The sequence below is a fragment of the Trachurus japonicus genome, chromosome 13 (assembly GCF_045865225.1).
Source record: "Trachurus japonicus isolate A0001 chromosome 13, Traja_1.0".
Classification (NCBI taxonomy): Eukaryota; Metazoa; Chordata; class Actinopteri; order Carangiformes; family Carangidae; genus Trachurus; species Trachurus japonicus.
In genome coordinates this window covers 26,038,001-26,064,081 of record NC_140919.1, presented here as the reverse complement: position 1 = coordinate 26,064,081, position 26,081 = coordinate 26,038,001, and the positions used below count along the sequence as shown (strand labels likewise).

Genomic DNA, 26,081 nt, shown 5'->3' with positions numbered 1-26,081 from the left:
GACCTCTAAGAGGATTTAACCGGGTCACCAAGCTGCATGGACCCTCAGAGGGTTTGCTGATGCTAAACTTGTCACACACATGTTTTTCATCTGCCTTCAACACCCTCACTGTATGACTAAACTTTTGAACTGCTTCGACCTATAGCGATAGTGACTCAGGAGGTAGTTTGGTTTAGTTTAGCTACTTTATTGTCTCCCTTGGGAGAAATATGTGGGTAAGCCGTCAATTAAGTGATAATGTCAAGAAATAACCAAGAAATATAGGCTAACAAATAATTGCTTCAAGAAATAGCCTCAATTTCATGATGAGAAAGAGCCAAGAAATAATGACCGATTGCACAGAAATAGCCCAGAAATAATGGTCAATTGCAAGGACTTGGTGGAGAAAGATTCTGGCCTTTCCCATAAAATTCAAAGCATGAAAAACATGTGCAATCTTTTGCCTTTGTGAAAAACATGACATTACGCTATGAAAATTGACTGTTATTTCTTGGCTGTTTCTGTACATGATCGCGTAATTTACGGCCTGTAAATTAAAGGGTTACCAAAATGTCTGTTCACCTATAACACATAGACACACGAGACATGTATCCATATATCAACATAAAAGCATAGAAACATAGCACCAGATATCCAGGCTTTCCATCTTGCAAACCCCACACAGATACAGTATACACACTCTCTCCCTTTGTCCTAATGCACTCCCCTGTTCTATCATTAATTTTATTGTACAAATAATTTTATTGCACTCCTATTATTCTATGACACTTCACCGTCCTATCATTAGTTTTATTGTACAATCCCTCTGCAAGGCTCCAAAACTATACAGGTAGAGTGGATCGTTTAGTAACCATGGGTTGGCGGTTTGGATCCCGCTCCATCCCGATGGCTGTCATAGTGTCCTTGGGCAAGACACCTTATCCACCTTGCCTCGTGTGAATGTGTATGAATGTGAGTGAATGTTTGGCGGTGTTCAGAGGGGCCGTTTCTGTCAGCCTGCCCCACATCCACCAGTGTGGATGTGGCATGAATGAATAATGGTTTCTGTAAAGTGCTTAGAGTGCCGAGAAAAGCTCTCTATAAATCCAAGCCATTATTATTATTACAAGGTAATCCTGGATGATGGAGGTCCTCTTAACCCTGCAAACGCAGACAGTGCTAGACAGTAAAAGGACAATCCAATCCAATGCTCCTCTTTCTGCTCTTAGACCCAAAACAGGGTTACGGCCCATCTTCAATGAGTTCCTGTGATGACTTTTTTGTTTTGAGCTGAATGTGGGTAAGACCAAGAAGATGTTGATGGCGTGGGAAAGACTGCAACCATAGCCTACTTGATCATGATTATCAGAAGGTATCAACATCAGCAGTTTCCCGATGAGGCTGAGCTCTCATCTCCTACAGTCAGTTTACAACTCTTTAATGAAAAGCGCCATAATCTTCTCATGGGCCTGTCGACCTGTTACATAAGCAAGGATGTTAAGATGTAACCGTACTGATCCCAGAGGAAAGTGTCACAGCAGAGACAGACTGTGTGTGTGTATGCTGTTTGTAACTTTCCCTTTTTCCTGTTGGTGAAACTGGATCCTAGAGAGAACCTAATCTGGAAGCCTACACCCCTCTACTGACCTGTTTCTGAAGACACACACATAGTGGACAATGTACTGACTTATATACTCCCAAGGGATTTATCTCGCTGCTCTCTTATTGACCTCGACCCTCAGAAACATCCTGCTGGCACCCTACATTTGAGACTCCTGTGAGGCCATCTGAGACCTTTTGAGCTTCTTGTGAAACCCTGACACACTATGAGACCCTGCCAGACCCTCTGAGCCTCCTCTGCTTCACAGGGAAAGGGACACTTTGACACTGTAACATTAACACTCAGATTCAAGAAAAAGAAACAGAAAAACAACAACATTAAATTCCTATTCCATTTTCAATAAAGAATAACAGTTACAATCCATTGGTTCCCAGTCAGGACCCCAGATCAGGGGGTCCACAGCACAGAGCTTTGTCTGTTCTGAGGTTTTTTAGCAAAATTATATGTGCATATCAAAATTTAAAAATCCCAATTGGATAATCAAAATTATGTATAAACAAAGAGAATAGGAACAAAAACGTATAACTGCTGTTTATTGCTGTAAATAAAAGTTTGTAACTGATCACTTTATTCTTTTGATGCGTCTGTACAGGCAGGAGTTGTGGATCAGGTTTGGTTTTATTTTAACTGGTTATGTATGATCTTCAATAGATGTTGAGCTCAGATAAAAACTGTTCTGAAAAGCACAGAAGCTTTGACGAAATGTGTTTTAGCTTTCGCGAAAATCTTGTAATGTTTTGTTGTAATGTTTCTGTGTGGCCACCAGAGGTCGGTAGTCGCCCCTGAACGCTGTCCCTGTGCTGGCCGCTGTGCGCCGCTGGGGGGCGCTCCCTGTACTGGTCTTCCTCCGGGGTCTGATGGCAGGATGGCGGAGGCAGGGGGACCGGAGTCCGCCGCGGCCCGGTGCCCGGACGAGTCATCGGACAGCGAGCCGGAGCAGGAGCCCGGAACGCCGCAGAAACTCATCCGAAAAGTGTCCACGTCCGGCCAGATCCGCAGCAAGGTGAGTGGCGTCCAAATCCCGCCGTTTATCCACCCGCTGTATCTGTGGTCCGTGTCGGCTTTCATTCAGCGGCGGTGGGCCACATCCAGCCACGGGCTACACCACGGTGAGCCACGGACCGGACGATGCACATAAAGCCTTTACTAAAGTGTAACACTTTCACTTTTGGACCTATTAAATCTGGTGTTATAAACCAGATAAGGCAATGCACGCACAATAAGGATCCGCTTTTTTTTTTAAACGGCATAAGACCAGACCGAGGAGTTGTTTTTGTAACAAGTTAACTTGTTGAGTGACACCTATAACTTAATCACATCCTCTTTTGACCAGTGAAAATATTTAAAATCAGAGGCATGCGACTGAAAATCAGAGCTGCAGCTTTGGTGGATGTGATGAATCCCCCCGAGTTGAAATAGTGGATGTGTCTGAACTTTGATCTTCTTCACTCTTTGGTTTGGATAGTTTTTTTTTTTTTTAGTAGTAGTTTTTTTTTTTTAATTAGCTGTGTAAAATTAAAATCCTAAGTGATTTGAGCGGAGTTTTTTGAGCCTCAGTCCATCGAGCTCATCGTTGTGGATCTGAGTCACACAGCTGCTGAACTAACACTCCCACTAAATGACACGAAGAGAAGTAAAATAAAACTCTGAGTCTGATGTCCAGGTTCAAAAGAGGAGACATGTATCGTGTGAAGACTCGGGTCTAAACTTGTCTCTCTTCTGCCATAAAGTGTGGCTTCAAGTTCCCCCGAGTAAAAGAAACAAAAAGCAGACTGTGGCCTCGGGGTAAAGTTTAGCCCGGACACAGTTAATAAATACATAATATATTATATCCCGGGTTGTCATGGAAAAGCTAGGCTAACTCCGGCTAACTAGCTCCTGCTAACCGGAGGTCCTCAGGCCCGATGAGCCCCGCTGTTTCCCACCGCCGCCCTCCCCCTCCAGAGGAGGGCTACACAGTGGGGAGGACGGTTAAGTTGAGGCCGGAGAGAGAGCTCTTTCCCCGGCCGGTGGTAGGGCTCAGTGGGCTCGGTTTGGTTCTGTTGTGTAGCGGTTTGTTGTGTTTTAACGGTTTCTAACGGTCCGTCCGCTCCGTGGGATGTAACGGTCCCTGCTCCGTGTTCACCTGCTCTGAGCGTTCGACCGTTACCTGGTGATAAGAGCAGAGAGTTGGTAACTATGGAGACTCACCCTGGAAATGTGTTTGTTTTATGTGAATAATCAGATTAAAGTGGTGCTGTGTTGTTGCAGTGTAGTTTGCTTGGCTCTTTACCTTTGAGTGTGGGATTTTCCAAAATAATTAAAATTTCTACCTACAACATGTTCAGTCAAGTTTCCATTCTGTGGAGAGAAAAATATGTTTTCAACTCAGTAAACAAGCTGTCAGTACTTGATGATTAAATGTTTCCTATTCCTATTGGGGATTTTTTTTGTTATCAACATTTTAGTTGAGAGTTGATATGATCAACTGGATCAAACAGATAATTGGGGGAAATATTACACATGCTTGTCTTGTTTTGTTGTTTTTATATTCAGTAATCTGCTTGATCTCAAGTGGGAGAGCTAAAGTCTAAAACCTCCAGACCACCACAGTCTTTGGTGTCACACAGTCAGCCATTCCTTGAATAATGAGATTTATTCTTTAACAGAAATCATAAATCACCCTGTCTTTGTCTTTAATGATGTTTTGTGAAACACCAAGTGACAAAGAAACATACACAAATGGAAATTCCTGCTGCTTTGACAATAGTACCCATATATAAATCTCTTATTAAACTGTGATTAAAGTGAGACTCACTTTGATACACTTGGTGTGTCTCTGACAGGAGACATGGACCTGCATTGTGTTGCCTTTAAGGACACGGCAAAAGCTTGGAATTGTAGTGAATAAGCAGATACAGAGCCAGGTGGAAAACAACCAAGTAGGCCCTACTCTCTCAACTGCATTCACAAGGCTGCTGTGAATGTGTCAATTCAAATCTATAATACAAAATAAAATTCATTATTTTGGACTCAAACAAACAATTGTTGTCATTATCAATTAATTTGTCAATTATGTTTTTTAAATTTACACACTTCAGCATCACATTATTAAAAGTAAAAACGAGTTTAAAAAACTGATCCTAGCGTAAAAAAAAAGGGCCTTGAATCAATGATCAATCAATCACTTAAATAGTGTTGAGTATCTGTTGATCGACCACCAGTCTGTGAAGTGACTTGCATAGTGTGAATAATAATCTGGTATTATAGTTTTAGTAAATTCTCTCAGTAGATTTTCAGTTTTTCACTCAGTAACGGTCACATTTTGAATGCAGAACTTTCCCCTTTGCAGTTTTACTGAAGTAAAAGGTCTAAGCCCTCCATCACCACTGCAGCCACTGAGGGAAAACAATTGAAAAGCTTTCACTGATAAAAAAAAGAGAGACTTAAGTAATAACATGGTGGTTGATTTATTTACCTCACACACTCTGTTTTATAATAATCTGAGAAGTGTTGTGCAATAATTCAAATCATCTCCAGATAAGACAACAGCACCAGTGTTATTGTGGAGAGATGGCTGTTTTGTGTGCTGAATGCCCGTATTTCTGTCGGGCCCTGAAGGCAGCAGCAGCTGGTTCACACTGACGTGGATGTTTTGAGTCACAGGAAGAGAGTTTTGCTCAGAGCCACTCAGTTTCTATTTAAAGCTCCTGTTTGGGAGATTTCACAGTGAGAGTCAAAAACATGAGGAGTGAGTCATGTGGGAGGAGAGGAAAGCGAGCTGGTTACTGAGCTCTGAATCACCGTTACACCTTAGTAAAGTTCTTCACTAACATTTATTAAAACCTGTGCTTTTTTTCTCAAAACTACGTACTACTCTAACTTATTTCACCAAACCTCTGACTCTTCTTGCAAAACAAACACCTCAAAACAGTTTTATCTGAGCTCAAAATCAAACTTTTCCTTACACACTACTAAAAATGTAAAAACACATTGTAATTCCTGAACTGTTTAAATGTGTGACTGTGTGAGCTTGTTTGTCTCTATATGTTGGCCCTGTGGTACAGTATGACCATGCACTGATGAGCGGTGTAGATGTACGTTGGTATGAGCTTTATGTCGGTTTCATCACATCATTAACAAAGTGTGAACAGGTTTGAGTTGTTATCTGAACAGTTTTAATCCAAACGTGGTCACAGTCTAGTCTGAGTTCTTAAAGATCAGATGGAAACAGCTTGTTATAAACTTGTTCAAATGGTCAAACTGAACATTGACCGGTAGTTTTCACCTGTTGTCATGTGATCAAAGCTCCTGTCAGGTGATGATCACTCTCATTCTGTTGATATCAGTTTAAACATAAGAAAGAAGTTTTAGTTGTCTCCTGCAGTGGAGTTGTTCACTTTATTCATGAACAGAAACACTTGTACAAATGAGTTCAAACTAAGATATATATTTTTATATAATAATAATACATTTATAGTAATTTATAGAGTGCTTTTCACCTGATTAACAAGTCTCAAAGCGCTTACAATTAAAAATTTCAATATCAGAAGCAGAACAGAATATAGTAAAGAAAAATCAACAAAAAAATATGATATACATAGAAGTTGGAAAGGATCAAAGAGATAAATAAAAATATTATTATTAAAATATAAGCAGCCCTGGTGTAAACAATGCAGGCTGCGTGGAGTTGTTGCGTGGCACCACGCTGAAAAAAGATTGTTCCACGACAAACAAAAACACCAGAAGTCTCACAGTCCACATGTTGTCATGAAGTAAAAGGAAATTAATACAACAGATAACCAAAAGCAGCAAAAAAGCAGCGTGTGTAACTGGCTACGCTTGTGCACGCTCATGTTGTTACCACCAGTAACATTTCAAATGTTTTACATAACAACAAAGCGTGATGTGGTTTTAAGCTGTGAATATGATGTTATCTCTAGAGAAGATGTCTCACTCTGTTTTACCACTGACACACTCTGTTTGTAACAAGGTGTCAGTCAGTGGAGCTGCTTCACTCACACAGGGTCCTGACAGACAGACAGACAGACAGACAGACACTCACACACACACACCGGCTCATAAATAATGATGAAACGGTTGCTGTTGATTAAACCGTGTCAGTGTCGTGGCTCATGTTGAACCCCCCGTGCGTTTCAGACGGTGTTGAAGGAGGGAAACCTGATGAAACAGACCAACTCGTTCCAGCGCTGGAAGAGACGATACTTCAAACTGAGAGGGAGGACTCTGTACTACGCTCAGACCGCCAAGGTGACTGCTCCCAGTCCGCTGCAGAGGACGCTGACTCAGACACCCCGCTTAGTCAGATTCATTGATTATTTTCATTATTGATTAATCCAGCGGTTATTTTCCCCATCAGTCCCCACTGTTTGTCAATAAAAGATGTAAAACAGCATAAAGTGACCTTACATATCAACTGTTTGGCATTTTATAAGAATGTAACAAAGAAAAATACCCACACACATCCAAAATGCAGTAGTTGCTGAATCTGAGAAAGTTAAACAAGGCAATAAAAGAGAACTGGCAACACTGTCACTCCCGAAATACATTTATTCAAGCGCTACATATTAAAAAAGACAACGTTTCGAGCGACTGGCTCTTCTTCCTGACAATGAGCCAGTCGCTCAAAATGTTGTCTCTTGAAATATATGTCGCTGTATATATATGTATGTTGCTTGAAACATTGGGCCTCATTCACGAACCGTTCTTAAGAACAAATTTGTTCTTAAGTCCTACTTACGAAGTTTTTACGAAGATTGTGGCATTCATGAATGTTTTCTTATCCAGAATTTGTTCTTAACTAAGAACAAAATCTACGAACAGTCAGGAGTATACTTACGCACTTTTAAGTGCTGAGACTTCTGCAAAAATAACCGATTATAGCGTTTTCTTTTGTTCTGCAGTTGTATGATATTATATGATTTGAATAAGAATTATTTTCTTATCTTTTATGATGTTTTTAATAATCATATATATTAATAATAATAATTGACGAATCATTTCAGTCTCTTAAAAAACATTATAGACACTTAATTCATATCATTTTTTCCCCCCTTTTCTTTGGGGGCGGGGGGGGGGGGGCATACAGCTGCCGATATGATTTTTTTTTTCCTAATTGCGGGCTGCAACAGTTACTTACTGTAAGTGTTCACACTACATACAACTGTTTTTTTTTTCATATGTGATAATATGATGATATTTATGGTGGCACATGTGAGAGTGTGATCTCTCTGATAACAACCGAAGAGCTGCATCCACGGCTGACGCTACTAAATATAAATTTAAAATATAAACTAAATATAAGCCTTTTGTTTGTTTCTTTGTTTCATTCCTGCCGCAGTAGCGCCACTTCACTACTTAAGTTCTTTTTACGTTTGGAGTCTGGTGCTCCCTCCCAGATTTTCATTTGCGCATTTCAACTTTCTTTCTCACTTCACCTCCTCTGCTCAGTGCCTGTGGGTGCTGTGTGCACACGGCCCTGCAGTCTCATGCCCTTTTACGGGCTTTGATGGGGCTGTTACCTATGCTAATCATATGTTAATTGGACTCACCTGGCACACGCCCTCAACTTACGAGGAGATGGCATTCATCAAGTAGGAACACAGCTGCGAACAATTCTGAGGCTTACGAACGCGTTGATGAATCTGACGTAGGGTTTTCTTAAGGAACTTCTTAAGAACAACTTAAGAAAGAATCTAAGAAGGTTCTTAAGAAGATATTGGTGAATGAGGCCCATTGTCTTTTTTATTATGTAGCCCTTGAATAAATATATTTTCTATTTCGGGAGAAGACAGTGTTGCCAGTTCTCTTTTTTGCCTATTTTAAAGAATGACCAAAATAGTTGGCAGTAAATTCTATGTCAATCACAGAATTTGAGCTGGGGTAGGCAGAATATATATATAATAATAACTTTATTTTAAAGGGATAGTTCAACATTTTGGCAAATTGGCCCATTGCCAGTAGGTTCATTACCTTTAATTGTAGGTGTAAGCTATTTTCAGTACGGCGGAGCGCAGCAGCTGGCTGCTCAGAGCTACGCTATGGAGGCTAAGGGAATTTCTTGGTTTCCCTCATTAAACTCATCAAATTCAACATCCCAAAACTCCACAGCGCTTTTGTAGACAAGTTGTGACCTGCACAACCACCACGCTATGAGATAATGACGGAACGATACGAAACGGAGCCGTTTTCGAGGTAAATACAGGGTAAATACGGAGACTGCTTGCTGAAAAACTGTCCCTGAACGCAACGCGCATCAGCGGTTTTGTATGAATTTACCTCGAAAACGGCTCCGTTTCGTATCGTTCCGTCATTATCTCATAGCGTGGTGGTTGTGCAGGTCACAACTTGTCTACAAAAGCGCTGTGGAGTTTTGGGATTTTGTATTTGATGAGTTTAATGAGGGAAACCAAGAAATTCCCTTAGCCTCCATTAGGGATGCAACGGTTCTCGGTAAAATACCGAACCGTTCGGTACGGCCTGCACGGTGCAATACGCTCTTGGACCGCGGTATTTCAGATTCAGCTTCCATCAGCTCTTCCTGCTTTACAGGCAGCTGTGCCGTGTATGTGTGTGCCTGGCCGTTTAAGGCGAAAGCCCGCCCCCGCGAGTCGATGTCCAATCACTGTTGAGCCTCCACACACTCACAGTGACTCCCCCCCTGCAACTGAAAGTGCAGCAGCTCAGCCTCACACGCAGAAGAGGGGAAAAAACAAAACAAAAAAACAAACAGGCGGCAGCATGAGCGGTCGCTGATCGCAATCGCGGGGAAAATTAATTAGTTATTAGCGCGATTTAGCACATTTAGCTTTTATTAGAGTTCCAGCAGGACTCTGTCCATGCACACTGCATGTGTGTGGTCGCGTATCCGCGTGCCCGCGTGCCCGCGCGCGATAGAGAGACCGAGGTCGAGCAGGAGTTGACTGACAGAGATGAGAGGTGGTGAAAGGCTGTTTAAAAAAAACACAATAGACTAACTCCTTCTTTCCCAGTGAGAGACTGTGGCTGCAGCATAGTGACGGCAATATAGCGCGATCTCTGTTTGAAAGTGGCTTCAGAGTGTTCACCTACTGAAAGACTAAAGGAGTGTGCAGAGGGAGGAGCTAGGGGCTGTTCACAGACAGTTCAGGTGTGTGTGTGTGTGTGTGTGTGTGTGTGAGAGTGAGATAGAGAGAGAGGAGAGCTGTATTAGAAATATTATAAATTATAAACATTATTTTGGGAGAAAAAAAAAGTTCTCTGCACAAAACACATACCGAAACTGTACCGAGAACCGTGGCCAAAAACCGAGGTACATATCGTACCGTGGGCTACCTGTACCGTTGCACCCCTAGCCTCCATAGCGTAGCTCTGAGCAGCCTGCTGCTGCGCTCCGCTGTACTAAAAATAACTTACACCTACAATTAAAGGTAACGAACCTACTGCTATGACTATAGCAATTATGGCAATGGGCCAATTTGCCAAAATGTTGAACTATCCCTTTAAAGAATGTTTTCCTATTCAGCTATCAATAATCAAATCTGTTTTGGTCTGGGGGTTCCTGATCTGATTGGTCAAAGATAGGCCTGTTTTCAGAATAAATCCTGCCTACCCCAGCTTTAATCAATCAATCAAACAAATAATTGTATGATAAGTTTTAGGGCGATGTTGATGTGAATGTTGTTGGTGTGTTACTGCCTGTCCATTAATCCTTAACGAGAGGACAGACTGATCTGGGTTCAGTCTTCAGGTTCACTCCTAAGTGTGCGTCTTGTCTCTGTCTCCAGTCGATCATCTTTGACGAGGTGGACCTGACTGACGCCAGCGTCGCCGAGTCCAGCACCAAGAACGTCAACAACAGCTTCACTGTGAGTCTGAAAACAACTTGTGTGCCCACATAGAAACACATGCAGACCCTGAACGCCTCACTGCTCGCTTTTCTCTGTGTCGTCAAACGGCCAGAGTTTTGTGATGCTCTCCTAAGCTCCCAGAGTGAGTCGGTATGAGAGTGTGTCCTTGACCAGCCGCGTATTGATAGGAGCTCCACGGGGATATGGAGCAACATGAATCCATCTTTCTATAAAATGTCGGTAATGGGATCTGATTGATTCAGTTTAGCATCTTCATGTGTGACAGGAACCAGGAGACATTTCACACTTTCCGTTTTCAGTTTCATGTTGCACTCAAAGGTTTTAGAGACTTCTTTCTGTCCCAGTTTTTTGGAGGGGAAAAGTTCAGGAAAGGATCCAACACTAAAAAGTTCTTCAGAGTTTCCCCCACCTCCTCCTCGTCTTATTTTGGTAAACTTTGTCACTTCCTGTCAGTGAGGCTGAAGAGTTGACTTTGATGTGTATTTATAGAGACTGGGGGCTGTTCAGCTGCAGGGTGGGGCTGTGTGTGTGTGTGTGTGTGTGTTTCAACGGTCAGGCTGCATCAAACTGTAAACATGTGACTGAGTTTATTTATAGGAAATGTGAATGACGCTTTGACCGGCTCTTATTAAATACATCTCATTGTGTGTGTGTGATGGTATAGGGAACCTATGTATACTACACATCTGTGTGTTGGTTCACTGTATCTCGGGGCATCTTCCTCAGTGTTGCTCCTCATGATCCCCCTCCCCCTCTCCAGAGGAGAGGGGGGGGGGTCGGCATGACGACAGACAGGAAGTAGGTCGATTTATACGAGAGGATGTGGGAGGGGCTACAGAGCAGCAAGAGGGAGAGGCAGAAAGAGAGCAGCAGACGAGCGACAGACCATCACAGTGGACTAAAGACCAGAACCAGAGCTTCTGGAGACCGGACTCTGCCTGGATCAGGACTCGAACCAGGACTGAGTGACCCGGACCAGATTTCAAAGTGGATTTTTAGGGATCAGCCGTGACTTCAATCCCAGTTTGAACCCCGTGTGTGTGTGGTCTCAGGACTCAAGAATGTGGTCTGTGTGTTGGTGCTGAGCTTCAGACGGACGTTCCTCAGACGCAGTGAGAGTTTCAACAGGAGTTTTAAAAGCGGGTGAGTGGAATGAGCGCAGGGAGGTCAGAGGTCGCCTGTGTCTCGGACGTCAGAAATGCGTCACGTAGACAACCGCTGACTGTTCAGGGTCGTTTCTCAGATTTCACTAAACCCAGCGAGCGGTGGATGGAGCAAATTAAAGACACAGTGATGACATTTCATCTCAAACGGACTGACAGCAGCCGTCGTTCTGAGTTGTATTTTACTGCTGTCTGTTGATTGAATGTGGAGGGAGTTACCGTTACCTGGCTTTTACATCTTCACTGTTGTTCATTCTGATTGGCTGAGAGGTGTGGATTGATTTAGTCACACAGGCTTGACAGAGGTGGTCGTGGCCAAATCCACAGGAGTCTTCTCCACACCTGTGGTTGTTACAGACTAACTCACCATACAAAGTGTCTCTGAGTACGATGATGTAAGACGTATGTCCTTGTACTTCCAGTACATGTTCTTTTACGGAGGAAGAGAGAGATTCCTGGTTGTGATATTTAATTGGCACTGGAAAACACATATTTGTTATTTTAGAAATACACGTGAAAGGCTAAACTGATCATTAAAATGACTGCAGACTCACTTTATGTCAAATTGATGAAACTAGCGTCTATATTTCTCTACATAGTAAGAGTCACTGTCCACCTCAGTGAATTTTAAAATGCAGTAGGTGGGAGAGCGGCTCAGAATACATGACATCGCATTGGTTCCTTCCTGTAAATCTTTTTGGACATGTTGTCAGTGTGAACCATCACAGCAGCAGAGTCACAGCTGAATCAGAGAGGTGGAGTCAGGAGAGAGAGAGTGTGTGTGTGTGTGTGTGTGTGTGTGTGTGTGTGTGTGTGTGTGTGTGTGTGTGTGTGTGTGTGTGTGTGTGTGTGTGTGTGTGTGTGTGTGTGTGTGTGTGTCAGTCAGTGTGTACTAGCTTTGTGTGGCTGTGGTTGTGTTTGTGCGTAGGGATGAGAGTGGTGGCTCCGGCCTCCGGCTCCACACCGTCACATGCTGAGCTCAGAGATGAAGCTCTTTAAATATTTGCTCATTATTTCCAGTCGCACCAGTTCAGCGCCATCATCTGTTTGTTTATGGTTAATGTGATAGGAGCTGCAGGTGGAGGTGACGCTACCTGCAGGTTCACTCTGAAACACACACGCACACACACACACACTGACACACTGAGTGGCTCCTCATCAGCTAATGGTGCAGCTACTTTAGAGGACAGCAGAGTCTGAGCTCCGCTTTATTTCTAGTGCTCCTCTCTACACGTCATCAAGTGTTTTAGGACCAAAAAAAACAACAAAAAAACACATTGAACGTTACAGTCTTGAGTTGAGCTAAAAACAACCAAAAGGCTGCAGACTAGATTTCAGCAGAGACATATCAGAATGAACCTGCTCTGTTTCATGCTTAAGAGCTCTGCATGTTGAGGTCTGAGCAACAGGGTCGGCGAAGATGCTTTCAAAATAAAACCGGGACGGGAAGTTTGTTATTTTGTTGAACTTCAGTTAAGGTTTATTAAACACCTCCTTTGCCTTTAAACCAGCTCCAGTTCTCTCTCCAGTTGACCTGCTGCTCACAGTTGGTCAGGTTTCTTGTCTTCAGGTAGCTTGGAATTTGACTCATTATCTACCCACCCTCATGTCACCCAAATGGATACCAACTGACTTCGTAACAAAAAGAGGAGCTTCGAGAAACTTCCGCTACAAAACAAGCTTGAAATATAGACTTATTTAATTTTTTTCGGGACAATTTCACATTTCGGGGCTTCAATACAAGACGGACATTACATACGAGCAGCATGGAGGTATTTGGATGTTTTTTGGTGTGTCTTTTTGTTACGAAGACAGTTGGTATCCATTTGCAACCGTTATATGGACATGCACTGCTACGCCGAGACTCCCTGTAACTCAGAGAAGCCACGGAGGACTCTGAAACTTCTCCCAGCCCTTAGTCGACATGAGAGTGAGTAGATAATGAGTGCAATTTCAATTTTGGGTGAACTATCCCTTTAATGTCTGAACCTGAGTCCACGATGCTGTGACCTGGACTCTGTGGGACCAGGACTCCTGATTCTTCTGGTCTCTGGAGAAAGTTGTTATTACTCTTTTGAACTCGTTGTCCTGCTGCAGGACGAATCTGGACCGATGAAACAAATCAAATAACGATGATGATGATGATGATGATGATGATGATGATGATGATGATGACAACGACCAGTGATATTGTCTGTTTCCAAAAGGGTCTAATCCAGTGGTTTCCAACCTTTTTTGGCACGTGACCCCATTTTGACAAATTTTCACAAATTTCAGGCGACCCCGTCAATCAAGACGTGCCAGCTCAGACATTTTAATATGTTGCACTTTATTTGAACTCAATTTATATTCGACAAAGTGAACGTTTAGAATACAGTTGTTTAAGATTGTGTGTGGTGTTTTTAATTATAATTTAAAAAATAATAATAATTAGTTAAAAATATTTTTATCAGTCTTTTTTTTTTTTTATCAATTATTAGACATTTCAGGCGACCCCATTTAAATTCCAGGTGACCCCACATGGGGTCCCGACCCCAAGGTTGAAAAACACTGGTCTAATCTAACCAGGAATCCAGACTCAAGTCAGTCTGTACCAACCAGACAGGAAACCTGCTTCAGTCCGTATTTAAAGATGAAACAGATTAATAAGTGTAAAGGTTTATCTCATATACATATATAACATATGAAATACATATGTATGTTTATACACATTAGTGTTCAGTGGATCTGTTTGAGCAGAAAATCCTCAGCTACAGTACAAGAACCTCGAACACACCATCTGCTCTCAGAGTAAATGTAGTGTGTAACATCAAACTAAAACAAAGTTTTTTGTGTCATTAGAGACACTGAGCAGAAAATTGTGTGTGTGTGGTGGAGGGGTGGAGGGGTGGAGGGGGGCATCTGGGTCTATTCCTGTCGATGTGGGAACAGAAGGTTCATTGTGGAGCAGCCGAACAGGAAGTGGACATCCGCGTCTGTTTCTCTGGAAAAGGCAACACACACTGAGTGGCGCTGTGTGCGTGAGCGTGTGCGTGTGGTGTTATTCCAGTCATATGCTCAGAGGAACCAGCTTCATGTTTTAAATAACTCTGACAAACATGAGGGGCAAGTACTCTGTGTTAATCTAACCTCTGTGTGTGTGTGTGTGTGTGTGTGCAGGTGATCACCCCGTGTCGACGTCTGATTCTGTGCGCAGACAACAGGAAGGAGATGGAGGAGTGGATGGCAGCGCTGCGCAGCGTCCAGAACCGACAGAACTATGAGGTGTGTGTGTGTGTGTGTGTGTCTGTGGTGTTAGCAGTTAGACCAGTCGTAGCCCCGGGAACACACACACACTGACTCTGTGTGTGTGTGTGTGTGTGTGTGTGTGCTCTCTCCTCCAGTCCACCCAGTACAGCATGGACCACTTCAGTGGGATGCACAACTGGTACGCCTGTTCCCACGCCAGGCCCACGTACTGCAACGTCTGCAGAGAGGCTCTATCTGGAGTCACGTCTCATGGCCTGTCCTGTGAAGGTACACACACACTAGGGGTGGGAGAAAAAAATCGATTCACATAAGTATTGCAATATTTTTTTTTTGATGATTTTTAAATCGTTTTTTTCAAAAATCGATTTTTTTTTTTTTTTTTTTTGTGCAATGTGCATTTGTTAGCCTTTTTTACATATAGAGAGTCCAGGTTTTGAAAAGGGTTTAAGTTCACTTTATAATGGAGTATAGGCTCCTACAGTATTTGTGTGCAGATAAATGTTAAAATGTAGCAGTTTACCTCAGTCTATATCTCATTTTGTCAGAAAGGTTTCAGAAGCCAGTTTTTTCTATACTCTTTTATTTTTGTCTCTTTTATGCAGTCCAGGCTTTTGAAAAGAGAGTAAACATATATATTAAAAACTTACTTACATGTGATTTGTATTTTGTGGGGAAATATGGTTCCTGGAATAGTCTGTAGACAATCATAATCATTCAACTGTTTCACTGGTGTTAAAAATGCAGACTAAAAATCGAGAAAATCTGCAGTATCGTAGAATCGCAATTTAAATCGAATCGGCATCCAAAAAATCGTAGAAAAATCGAATCGGGAGAAAAGCATATCATCCCGGCCCTTAAACTGTGTGTTCTGTGTGTGTGTTCGTTCCAGTGTGTAAATTTAAGGCCCATAAACGCTGTGCAGTCAGAGCGACCAACAACTGTAAGTGGACCACACTGGCTTCCATTGGGAAGGACATCATTGAGGACGAGGATGGGGTGAGGTCACACGCTCAGCAATCATTTGTTTCTAATTCAGCCGCGTCATTTGACCTCTGACCTCTGAACCCTGCTGTCTCTCCCCAGGTGTCAATGCCTCATCAGTGGTTGGAGGGGAACCTCCCAGTCTCGGCTAAATGCAATATTTGTGATAAAACGTGCGGCAGCGTCCTGCGTCTTCAGGACTGGAGGTGTCTGTGGTGTAAAGCCATGGTGAGCAGAGACTGATGGACGGACTGGAGAGTCACAGGTTTCTCTGTCTCTTCCCACACGGAAAGAACCTATAGGTTTTAATATAGGTTTGAATACATGTGACATACATAAAATTGGCCGTTGTTTTCATATATATGCATATATGCTAAAATATATGTTGCATATATGGTGCTTATATGCACCATATATGCAACATATATGCAGCATATATGCACAGATAAACTGCATATAGGTTTCATATATGCGCATATATCCTCATGAGGATATACACATATATGTATATATATGAATATATATGTGCATATATGAATATATATGTATATATATATATATATATATATATATATATATATATATATATGAAACCTATATGCAATTTATCTGTGCATATATGCTGCATATATTTTAGCATATGCAGCATATATGAAAACGGCCAATTGTATGTATGTCACATATATTCAAACCTATATTAAAACCTAACCTTCTTTCCGTGTGGGTTCTGATGAGAGACAGAGACCAGAGACCGAGCTACACTCTTTGCTTCCTGACTTAAAATCCATTTTTAAATCTCATGTGTCTCTTTTTCAGTGTCTTTTTACATATAGGTATACAGAGGTGATGCTTTCTGTCTCAAGTTGTCCTTCTGTCCTCCAGGTGCATTCGAGCTGCAAGGAGCAGCTGTCCTCCAAGTGTCCTCTGGGACAGTGTAAAGTGTCCGTCATACCTCCGACCGCGCTCAACAGCATCGACTCTGACGGTGGGCGTCCGACAAACACACTCATCATCAGCACATCTGAGTCTGTCGACGGCTCACACTGAGGCTCACACTGATCCACTGCTGTGTCCTCAGGTTTCTGGAAGGCGTCGTGTCCTCCGTCCTGCACCAGTCCTCTGCTGGTGTTCGTCAACTCCAAAAGTGGAGACAATCAGGGCGTCAAGTTCCTGCGGCGCTTCAAACAGCTACTGAACCCAGCACAGGTGTTTGACCTGATGAACGGAGGACCACACCTGGGGTGAGACAAAGTCAATGTGTCTGGGTTCATATCCAACCAGTGGTCCTTTGCAGCATCATCCTCTCCCTCTCTCTTCCCTGTCTTTCTCTCACTGTCTGATCTGAATAAAGGCAAAAAAAAAAGTCCACAACTTGTCTTCTGTATATAATATATTATAATCTGTCTGTGTGTGTGTCAGGCTGCGGCTGTTCCAGAAGTTTGATACGTTCAGGATCCTGGTATGTGGAGGAGATGGCAGCGTCGGGTGGGTGCTGTCAGAGATTGATGCCTTAACGCTACACAAGCAGGTATACACACTCACACGCACACACACGTTTGATACTTTAGATCTTAAAGGGACAACGAGGAGTTTCTATTTGGTTATAAAAAAAGTCTCACGTTAATGTGGATGAATCTACGTTACCCACACTTGTTAATGGGCCCATTTTCGATAAATATATCGTTTTGTCTCTATCGTTATTTTGTTATTATTAGTGGTGGCGGAAATGCTGGTCGAGCCGACCAGCGTTTCCTTACTTTCGGTTTCGCGGACGCTCATGAGAATAACGCCGCCGAATCGCTGTTTATGGTCGGAACTACCACGGTATGTGAACCTCTTTGAACCTCTGACTTTAATTCTTGATGAATGAAAACATGAGTCTGTCTTGCGCCGGTCGAAGAATTCTACGGTGCGCGCGGAGGCTCATAAATGTAGTGTGAAAACACTTCGCTTTTCCAAAACTCCTCGTTGTCCCTTTAAGAGAGAAATTTAACAGTTGAATGTGACATGATCCAGATCCAGAGGACACACCCACACCTGTCCTCCTCACCTGTCTCACCTGATGTCCATTACAGTGTCAGTCCGTCTGTAACAGTTCAACATGGAACGAGTAACTGTGACCTCACACGGTTACACATGTAGCTACACTTTGATGAGACAGAAAAGGACTCTGTCAGTGTGAGTGCTAGGTCACCTGACAGTCTCGCTCTACAGACAAATAAATCACTGACTCAGAGCTCTGTGATCCAGAAGGTTCAGCTCTATGTCTGTGCTCCCTCAACAGCACCACCTGTTGCCCCGCCACCGTCCTGCCATACTTCACTTAGAATAATCACAGGATTTTTGATGCAATGTTAACACAGCTCTGTGTGAACTTAGCACAGTTTCAGGGTTATTTCTCAGTTATAATGAGTAGCAGTTGTTCTGGTTTTGTCCGACCTCCAAAGATCCTCAGTGTCCTGATGGTTGGACAGTCTGAGAAGCTGTCACATCTGCTTTTAGACAATTAAATATATACTGTATATATTCATACTTGATCCTAAATAGTCTAAACCTTGTTTAAAGATGAATAATCTGTGATGTGCACAAAACACTTGCAAAGAAAATGACAGGAAATATGGCTCAGCACTGTAACGTGTGAGTTTAAACATGTGTCTCTGTCTGTTTCAGTGTCAGCTGGGCGTTCTCCCTCTGGGGACAGGGAACGATCTGGCTCGGGTTCTGGGTTGGGGTTCAGCCTGTGACGACGACACTCAGCTGCCTCAGATATTGGAGAAACTGGAGCGAGCCAGCACCAAGATGTTAGACAGGTAATGTGAGGTCACACTGGTTATATGATGGTGCCACATCAGGACTAGTAACCTTCACATTGAGCCCTAAAAACTGTATTTGTTTTTTTTTATCTCCTCCTGCTGCAGGTGGAGCATCATGGTCTATGAGACCAAGTTCCCACGGCAACACTCTGCCTCCACTGTCACTGAGGACTGCAGCGATGACTCTGAGGTAACAGGAAATGACATCATGTTTTCAGAGTGCAGTGAGGATGCTGAAAAGTGTTGAAAATAACAGATGTGTCATGATTCATTCAGCTTCTGTAACTTGGATCCAGTTTGTCCCTCAGAGTCTCACTCAGTGCTTTAACATGCACGAACACAGAGACCGGCACCCAGTGTCTGACGTTAAGATAGTTTATACAACATTTTAAAAACCAAGAGGGGGCGGTGCGTGGCGCAGTGGTTAAAGCGGCCGCCCCATGTAGAGGCTACAGTCCTCAACGCAGGCGTCCCCGGTTCGAATCCCTTGTCGGGCAGACCTTTCCTGCATGTCATTCTCCCTCTCTGCCTCCCCCTTTCCTGTCTATCTCACTGTGCTATCGAATAAAGGCAAAAAAGCCAAAAAATATACTTAAACAAAAGCAAAAAAATAAAAACCAAGAGAAGAGAAATAGTCAACCTGGTATGAATAAGGAAGATGTTTTAAACCTTCCCAGACTGTCCTGACCCTGGTGTTTTCTCATCCAGGTCCAGCAGATCCTCACATATGAGGACTCAGTGGCTGCTCACCTGTCCAAGATCCTCACCTCAGACCAGCACTCTGTTGTCATCTCCTCCGCCAAGTAAGACCAACTGTTGTGGTCAATCTGCTTACTGTACTCTTCATCTTTTTATGCCTAGTTTGTTAATTAACATCTGTGTGTGTCTCCTTATATTCAGGGTTTTGTGTGAGACGGTTAAGGACTTTGTGGCTCGTGTTGGTAAGGCCTACGAGAAGAACACAGAGAGTTCAGAGGAGTCGGAGGCCATGGCCAAGAAGGTACAGCAATCTGTCGTCTGAATTTATACTGTTGAGTCAGTGTTAAATGTTTGTTTTATATCGTGTCATGTTTCTGTTTCTGACAAGTCATGTTTCCGTTGAGTCCTTTTCTGTTTCTGATGAGTCATGTTTCTGTTTCTGACAAATCATGTTTCAGTTACTGACGAGTCATGCTTATTTTGAGTCCGTTTCTGTTTCTGATGAGTCATGTTTCTGTTTCTGACAAATCATGTTTCAGTTACTGACGAGTCATGCTTATTTTGAGTCCGTTTCTGTTTCTGATGAGTCATGTTTCTGTTTCTGACAAATCATGTTTCAGTTGCTGACGAGTCATGCTTATTTTGAGTCCGTTTCTGTTTCTGATGAGTCATGTTTCTGTTTCTGACGAGTCATGTTTCAGTTGCTGACGAGTCATGCTTATGTTGAGTCCTTTTCTGTTTCTGACGAGTCATGTTTTCTGTCTCAGTGTGGCATCCTGAAGGAGAAACTGGACTCTCTGCTGAAGACTCTGAACGAGGAGTCTCAGGCCACCACCGTCCTCCCTTCAGTGCCTCCCCCCACCATCGCCGAGGAGCAGGAGGAGGGTGAGGGAGTCCTGCTGCCTCCCCCTCTCCATCACCCTCCCCCTGTCCACGCCCCACCCTGCTCCGCCCAGTGCTCCCCGCGCACCAACACCTCCTCTTCGTCCGCCGCCCTCTTCAAGCCCAGGGAGCAGCTGATGCTGAGAGCCAACAGCCTGAAGAAAGCCATCAGACAGATCATCGAACACACCGAGAAAGGTCTGAGAGAGCCTCCAGACGTCACACACACACACACACACAGAGCGTCTCGGGGAGGAGGAGGTCATTAAACACCTGTTCTCTGTTCTCCAGCTGTGGACGAGCAGAACGCACAGACCCAGCAGCAGCAGCAGGTGTTCTCCCTGAGTCGCGCCGAGGAAGAGGAGGGTCTGGTGGAGGAGGACGAGGAGGAAGAGCTGGAGGAGGACAAGATGTCCCTGCACTCGTCCTACAGTGGCAAACACCGCAACACACGCAGAGGTGAAAAACGCTGCACTACCTCTGTCACCAGCTGTAATAGGTGTAATAACCAGATGGAGTCACAGGTTTAGATCCGTCACTCACAGCTGAATGAACTTCCTATCCATGGTTTGTTTTTGCGCAACAGACAGGAAATCAGTTTGTCATCAATAATATTATTAATCACTATGAGATGCAAACATGAAACTTAGACCAGTAACTGGATATTATGTGTGCATGTGCTTTCCAAGAACGACGAGCTCAGTGTATCTGAGGTGATTGACATTTCACGTCACCTTTCTGATTGTCTTTGTCCAGTCTTGTCCAGCGGTGTGAACCTGTCTGTCTGTCTCCTCAGTCAGCAAGACGCCCTGCGAGAAGCTGATCAGCAAAGGCAGTCTGTCATTGGGCAGTTCAGCGTCACTTCCTGTCCAGACAGGAAGCAGAGAGACCATGCCCATGCTCAACGCAAAGATCCTCTATCCTGGTAAGAAGCTCTAAGGCCGGAGAAACTGCTACTGACTATATGAGCGCTAATGTTGGATTCTTGTGGTGTTGCATTTGTAGACATGCTGAAAGATGGTTCATTCACCAAGAACTTGACGAGAACTGTTTTAAATCGTGCGACATGAACGCAGCGTCTGTTCATCACTGCAGCAGTCTGATGTTCGTCTCTGTGTGCAGGTCTTAGAGCAGGTATCTCAGGCTCGCTGTCCAGCAGCTCTGTGATCAGCCGACTGTTGGTGAACGCCGACCCCTTCAGCTGTGACCCTGATAACATGTGAGTCTGTCTTCTTACATTTTATATTATAACAGTTTAATTTAAACCATAAATGAAGGTAGAACTAATTTTACCCTTAATTTGATTGAGATGTTTTGAATGAAGCATGAGTCACATCTCCTGTAAAGGAGGCAGTTCTACTTTAGAGAATATAATGATCTATTACTGATACAAACAGGTTCAAACAACTACATGGACAAACATTTGTCTTCTTGTATTGTATGTTTATATTTCATCATTGTGGGTGACACTGTAAATCTGAGCACTGCTCACTCAAATGAGTTTGCTTTTATCATCAGCTGCTGTGTGAATAAACTGTCCTTTACCTTTTTGATTGACATTAACCCCAGAGTGTGTGTCTGTCTCTGTAGGGACTGCTACACTGAGAAGTGTGTCATGAATAACTACTTTGGTATCGGACTGGATGCCAAAATCTCTCTGGACTTCAACAACAAGAGGGATGAACATCCAGAAAAGTGCAGGTACAGCAACAAACAAATCAATCTTCATGTCTACTTCTTATACAGAAAGAAACACTTTTAAAAACTCTTCTCTGTTTGACCGACTTAAACACTTCAACACTAACGTATATGACTCATATTTCCAGGAGCCGGACAAAGAACATGATGTGGTATGGAGTCCTGGGAACCAAAGAGCTGCTGCACAGGACCTACAAGAACCTGGAGCAGAGAGTTTTACTGGAGGTGAGGTTTGATTTACACCATTAACCACAAATGAAAGTACAGTAGTAGGAGTAAAGTAGGTTCACTCTCATCCAGAAACAACCAGTGTTGACTTCTCTGTGAGACTCTGTACAGATGAGATCTTTTCTATGATTGCAGTTTAGAATAAAAAGTAACAGGCCAATCGATTGTATTTAAATAATTGTCAATGTGACAGGACTCCAACACAACTGTGTGTAAAAGTGCTGTGTGTGTGTGTTTGCAGTGTGATGGGCGTCCCATCCCTCTCCCTAGTCTACAGGGTATTGCGGTGTTGAACATCCCAAGTTACGCAGGAGGAACCAATTTCTGGGGAGGAACCAAAGAGGATGACGTAAGATGAGCTCCAGCCTGTCGCCACCTTGGCCGCCTGCCTCCTCTACCTGTCTGTGATGTCACAACACTTCTGTCTCTCCCTTCTCTCGTCAGACGTTCACCGCTCCGTCCTTTGATGATAAAATCCTGGAGGTGGTGGCGGTGTTTGGCAGCATGCAGATGGCCGTGTCCCGAGTCATCAACCTGCAACACCACCGCATTGCACAGGTAAATCCATACCCGCCTGACTGTTCCCCCTGTCTGTCTTTGTCTACCCGCTCTGTCTGTCCATCGGAGCAGGCTCACAGTCTCCTCGCGGTCTTCTCTGTCCCCAGTGTCGGATGGTGAAGATCACCATTCTGGGAGATGAAGGTGTTCCAGTTCAGGTGGACGGGGAGGCGTGGATCCAACCTCCAGGATACATAAAGATCATCCACAAGAACCGAACCCAGACCCTGACCAGAGACAGGGTGAGTACCACACTCATGTGTGTGTTTGGTTCAGGCCTCAGGCTCTTCATCGTCCGGTTTTAGTTGGTCCAGAACCAGACTAGTCCATCAGCCCTGAAATACAGAGAGGTGTTTATCATTTGAAGTCTACTCTTTGAGACATCTGAGTTCAATAAATTGTTTTGTTACATCATAGAGAACTCATGGGACTCGTCTCACTGTCAAAGAGTTGAGCTGCTCACAACGAGAAGGATTCATCAGTCAGCAGTGTTTTTTTATTATTATTTACATCTTGTGTGTTTCAGGCTTTTGAGAGCACCCTGAAGTCATGGGAGGACAAACAGAAATGTGAGTTTCCACGGACTCCCCCTCCGCAGCCCCCGCAGCCCCCCCTGTCCTCTCAGCCCGAGATCGTCTCCGCAGAAGAAGCGTCGCTCGTCAGTGAGTTTGGTCAGGCAGCAGGAGCGCTCATACACAGGTAAACACGGGGGTTGATGACTGATTCATCAGCTATTCAATTATTGTTTATCTTAAAATGATCCATTAACTGATCAAATAATTTTACTGATGGGACAGAATCTGCTGGAAGATTTGTGTATATGTGAGGAGTATCAGAATAACTTTGTTGTTAAAACTAAAAGTGTCACAGACAATCTTCATCATCATCATCACCACAGATCAGTGTATTTTGAATTGTTTAAGTCATACCAGACTTTAGTTTTATTATAGACTCAGTGGGATATTTGTCCATTACTGATTCTCTTGTGTGTATACTGATAATAATAATAATAATGATGATGTTTTCTGTTTTTGCTTCGACCCTTCAGTATCCGTGAGGTTGCTCAGTCTCACCACAGTATGGAACAGGAACTGGCTCACGCTGTCAACGCCAGCTCAAAGGCCATGGACGTGGTCTACGCAAACTCCAAGAGCTCTGGGGTACGAGACACAAGGGTTTGGTCTTTACTGTCCTGGTTTCTGCTCTCTTGTTCTGGTCTTTACTCTCCTGGTCCTGGTCCTTGGTTGTCCCTCCCGTCCTGAGCTGTCTGAGGTCTGACCTCTTGTCTCTTGTCTGTGTGCAGGCTCTGAGCTGCAGTGTGGTGGTTCACATGGTCAGCAACGTCAAAGCTTTGCTCAGTGAGACTGAACTGCTCCTGGCTGGAAAGATGTCAATGGTAACGTCACTTCTGGATCCTCTTTATGTCCCGTCTCTGTCTGTGTGTTTGGACAAAGTAAACTGTGTGGTCATTGTTTAAATCACAACACACACAATCACCGCTCACCGTCACTGAGTTCACGTATTCTGCTGTAGATTCTGGGCTCACAGGTTTTCATCCTCCCTCTGCTCTGGTGCTGCTCCTCACCGTTGTGTGTCTGTGTGTCTGTGTGTCTGCAGCAGCTGGATCCTCCGCAGCAGGAGCAGTTGAACGCAGCTCTGAACTCTGTGGCTCAGCAGCTCCGTCGTCTGGCTGAAGTTCCCTGGCTGTGTCCCGTCATCGACCCTTCAGACCACGAGGTAAACCAGGACTTGTCAGACTGAACCTGAGTCCTGGACTTGAAGCAGGATCTGGGCTGAGATTTGCAGGATTTGCATGTTTTTTTTTTGTGTTAAGTTTTGGTTTAAAAACTCCCCGTCCCTCTGCGTGTCTCAGGGTCCTCTCATCGACTTCTCCAAACGCAGCCGCGGTGCCAAGTTTCGTCTTGTTCCCAAGTTCAAGAAAGACAAGAACAACAAGAACAAGGAGACGTGTGCAACTCTCTCGCTGCCAGGTGAGCTCTCTCCTTCCCTGTCTGTCTCTGCCTGTTGTTTCTCTGTGCCGGTCTGTTCCCTGTCGGTCTGAACCACTTCCTGTTGGTTTCTCTTCATTTCGGTGTCTTAGTTCACCAGTGGGGGACGGAGGAGGTGGGGACGTGGCTGGACTTCCTCTGTCTCACTGAGTACAAGGACATCTTCATCGGACACGATGTCCGCGGAGCTGAGCTTATCCACCTGGAGAGGAGGGACCTGAAGGTATCGCACGCTGCATGGAGGACTCACTGTATGAGGGACGATTGTGGACTGAGGGATGGAATGACAGTTCTGTGATATTTGGAGCTCATTTGATTGTGTGTGTGTGTGTGTGTGTGTGTGTGTGTGTGTGTGTGTGTGTGTGTTAGGACCTGGGAGTGACGAAGGTGGGTCACATGAAGAGGATCCTGCAGGGCATCAGAGAGCTGAACAGGAACAGCAGTGCCAGCGAGGCCTGACTGCTGCCAGGTCAGTCAGCCAGCATCATCAGCCAATCATATTCATTCATTTAGTTATTCACATATCTATTTAAAAAGCCAGGTCTGAAAACATTCAGCTGCATTTACATGATGTGAAACGGGACACCCTAGGAAGCTGAAGAGCTTTTTGAGAGGCACAAAGAATAAGTAACGCATATAATACAACACATTTTATAGTAAGACAAACAATAGTACATATCCATGCAGTTAACCATTATAGTCACAGGTCTGTGAAAAACTCACTAATACAACATCTGAATGTATATAATATCTGTTAATAATTTCATAGATGTTTTTGTTTTATATTCTGTCTCAGTTCACTGATCTAACTTCTTGTTGTTGTAGTGACCACTGCCTATTCTTCTCCTACCTCCGCTGCTATCGACCACCTCATCAACCCCATCTGAGTGCCGACCTCTGACCCTAAACCAGAACTGGGTCTTTGACATTATACATGAAGACTTTTTTTCCGACTGGACCCCGGACCTTTTTTTTGTCTGCTGAGTGCTCACCCTCCAAAGACCGAACCAAACGTCCTCACAGTGAGACCAGATGATCCACTAGTGCCTTGTCACCTCACTGACCAACCAATCAGCATCCAGGGTGTTGAAGGTGGAGGTCTAGGTGTTCTGTCTGCAGAGGACCAGAGCCAGAGAGTGGGCTGAGACAACACGCCTGGCCTCGTCTGCACGAAAACACCATTAAAAAAAGACCTTCACCTTAACAGCTTGTTCATTATTCAGTCCCAACAGCTCCCTTTATATTTTTTAAGCTCTGAGGAGGAGTATCAGCTGTGGAGAAATTGACCCATAAAAACGTAAAGACAGTGAGGACCTGATGAATCCAGATCAGATGAGCTGGTTAAGATCTGT

The 26,081-nt window shown here is 43.9% G+C and overlaps 1 protein-coding gene across 3 annotated transcripts; it reads left to right on the top strand.

Annotated features, from left to right (window-relative positions):
* Window positions 1-2,371: 2,371 nt before the first annotated feature.
* On the top strand, window positions 2,372-25,689 carry dgkd (diacylglycerol kinase delta). 3 transcript variants are annotated; one of them, XM_085795567.1, is made up of 31 exons: window positions 2,374-2,603; window positions 6,740-6,850; window positions 10,366-10,446; window positions 14,772-14,876; window positions 14,996-15,128; window positions 15,751-15,857; window positions 15,945-16,070; window positions 16,725-16,827; window positions 16,921-17,083; window positions 17,262-17,370; window positions 18,513-18,652; window positions 18,761-18,845; window positions 19,364-19,458; window positions 19,556-19,655; window positions 20,122-20,434; window positions 20,528-20,695; window positions 21,033-21,161; window positions 21,359-21,455; window positions 21,827-21,937; window positions 22,063-22,159; window positions 22,404-22,511; window positions 22,607-22,720; window positions 22,828-22,962; window positions 23,247-23,419; window positions 23,769-23,880; window positions 24,024-24,116; window positions 24,338-24,457; window positions 24,594-24,711; window positions 24,822-24,952; window positions 25,099-25,198; window positions 25,555-25,689. In XM_085795567.1, exons 1-30 carry the CDS (start codon window positions 2,466-2,468, stop codon window positions 25,186-25,188), a joined length of 3,705 nt encoding a protein of 1,234 aa, XP_085651693.1. In that variant the 5' UTR covers window positions 2,374-2,465; the 3' UTR covers window positions 25,189-25,198; window positions 25,555-25,689. The 3 variants fall into 3 exon arrangements, with proteins under 3 accessions (XP_085651694.1, XP_085651693.1, XP_085651695.1); XM_085795568.1 differs by lacking the exon at window positions 24,822-24,952 and having other exon boundaries at window positions 2,372-2,603; XM_085795569.1 differs by lacking the exons at window positions 2,374-2,603; window positions 6,740-6,850; window positions 10,366-10,446 and adding an exon at window positions 11,071-11,592.
* The last annotated feature ends 392 nt before the right edge of the window (window positions 25,690-26,081 follow it).

Coding starts and splice junctions, on each gene's coding strand:
- dgkd (XM_085795567.1), top strand. CDS start 2,466: ATGGCGGAGGCAGGGGGACCGGAGTCCGCCGCGGCCCGGTGCCCGGAC. Junction 17,084..17,261: donor AACGGAGGACCACACCTGGG/GTGAGACAAAGT, acceptor TGTGTGTGTCAG/GCTGCGGCTGTTCCAGAAGT. Junction 17,371..18,512: donor CCTTAACGCTACACAAGCAG/GTATACACACTC, acceptor TGTCTGTTTCAG/TGTCAGCTGGGCGTTCTCCC.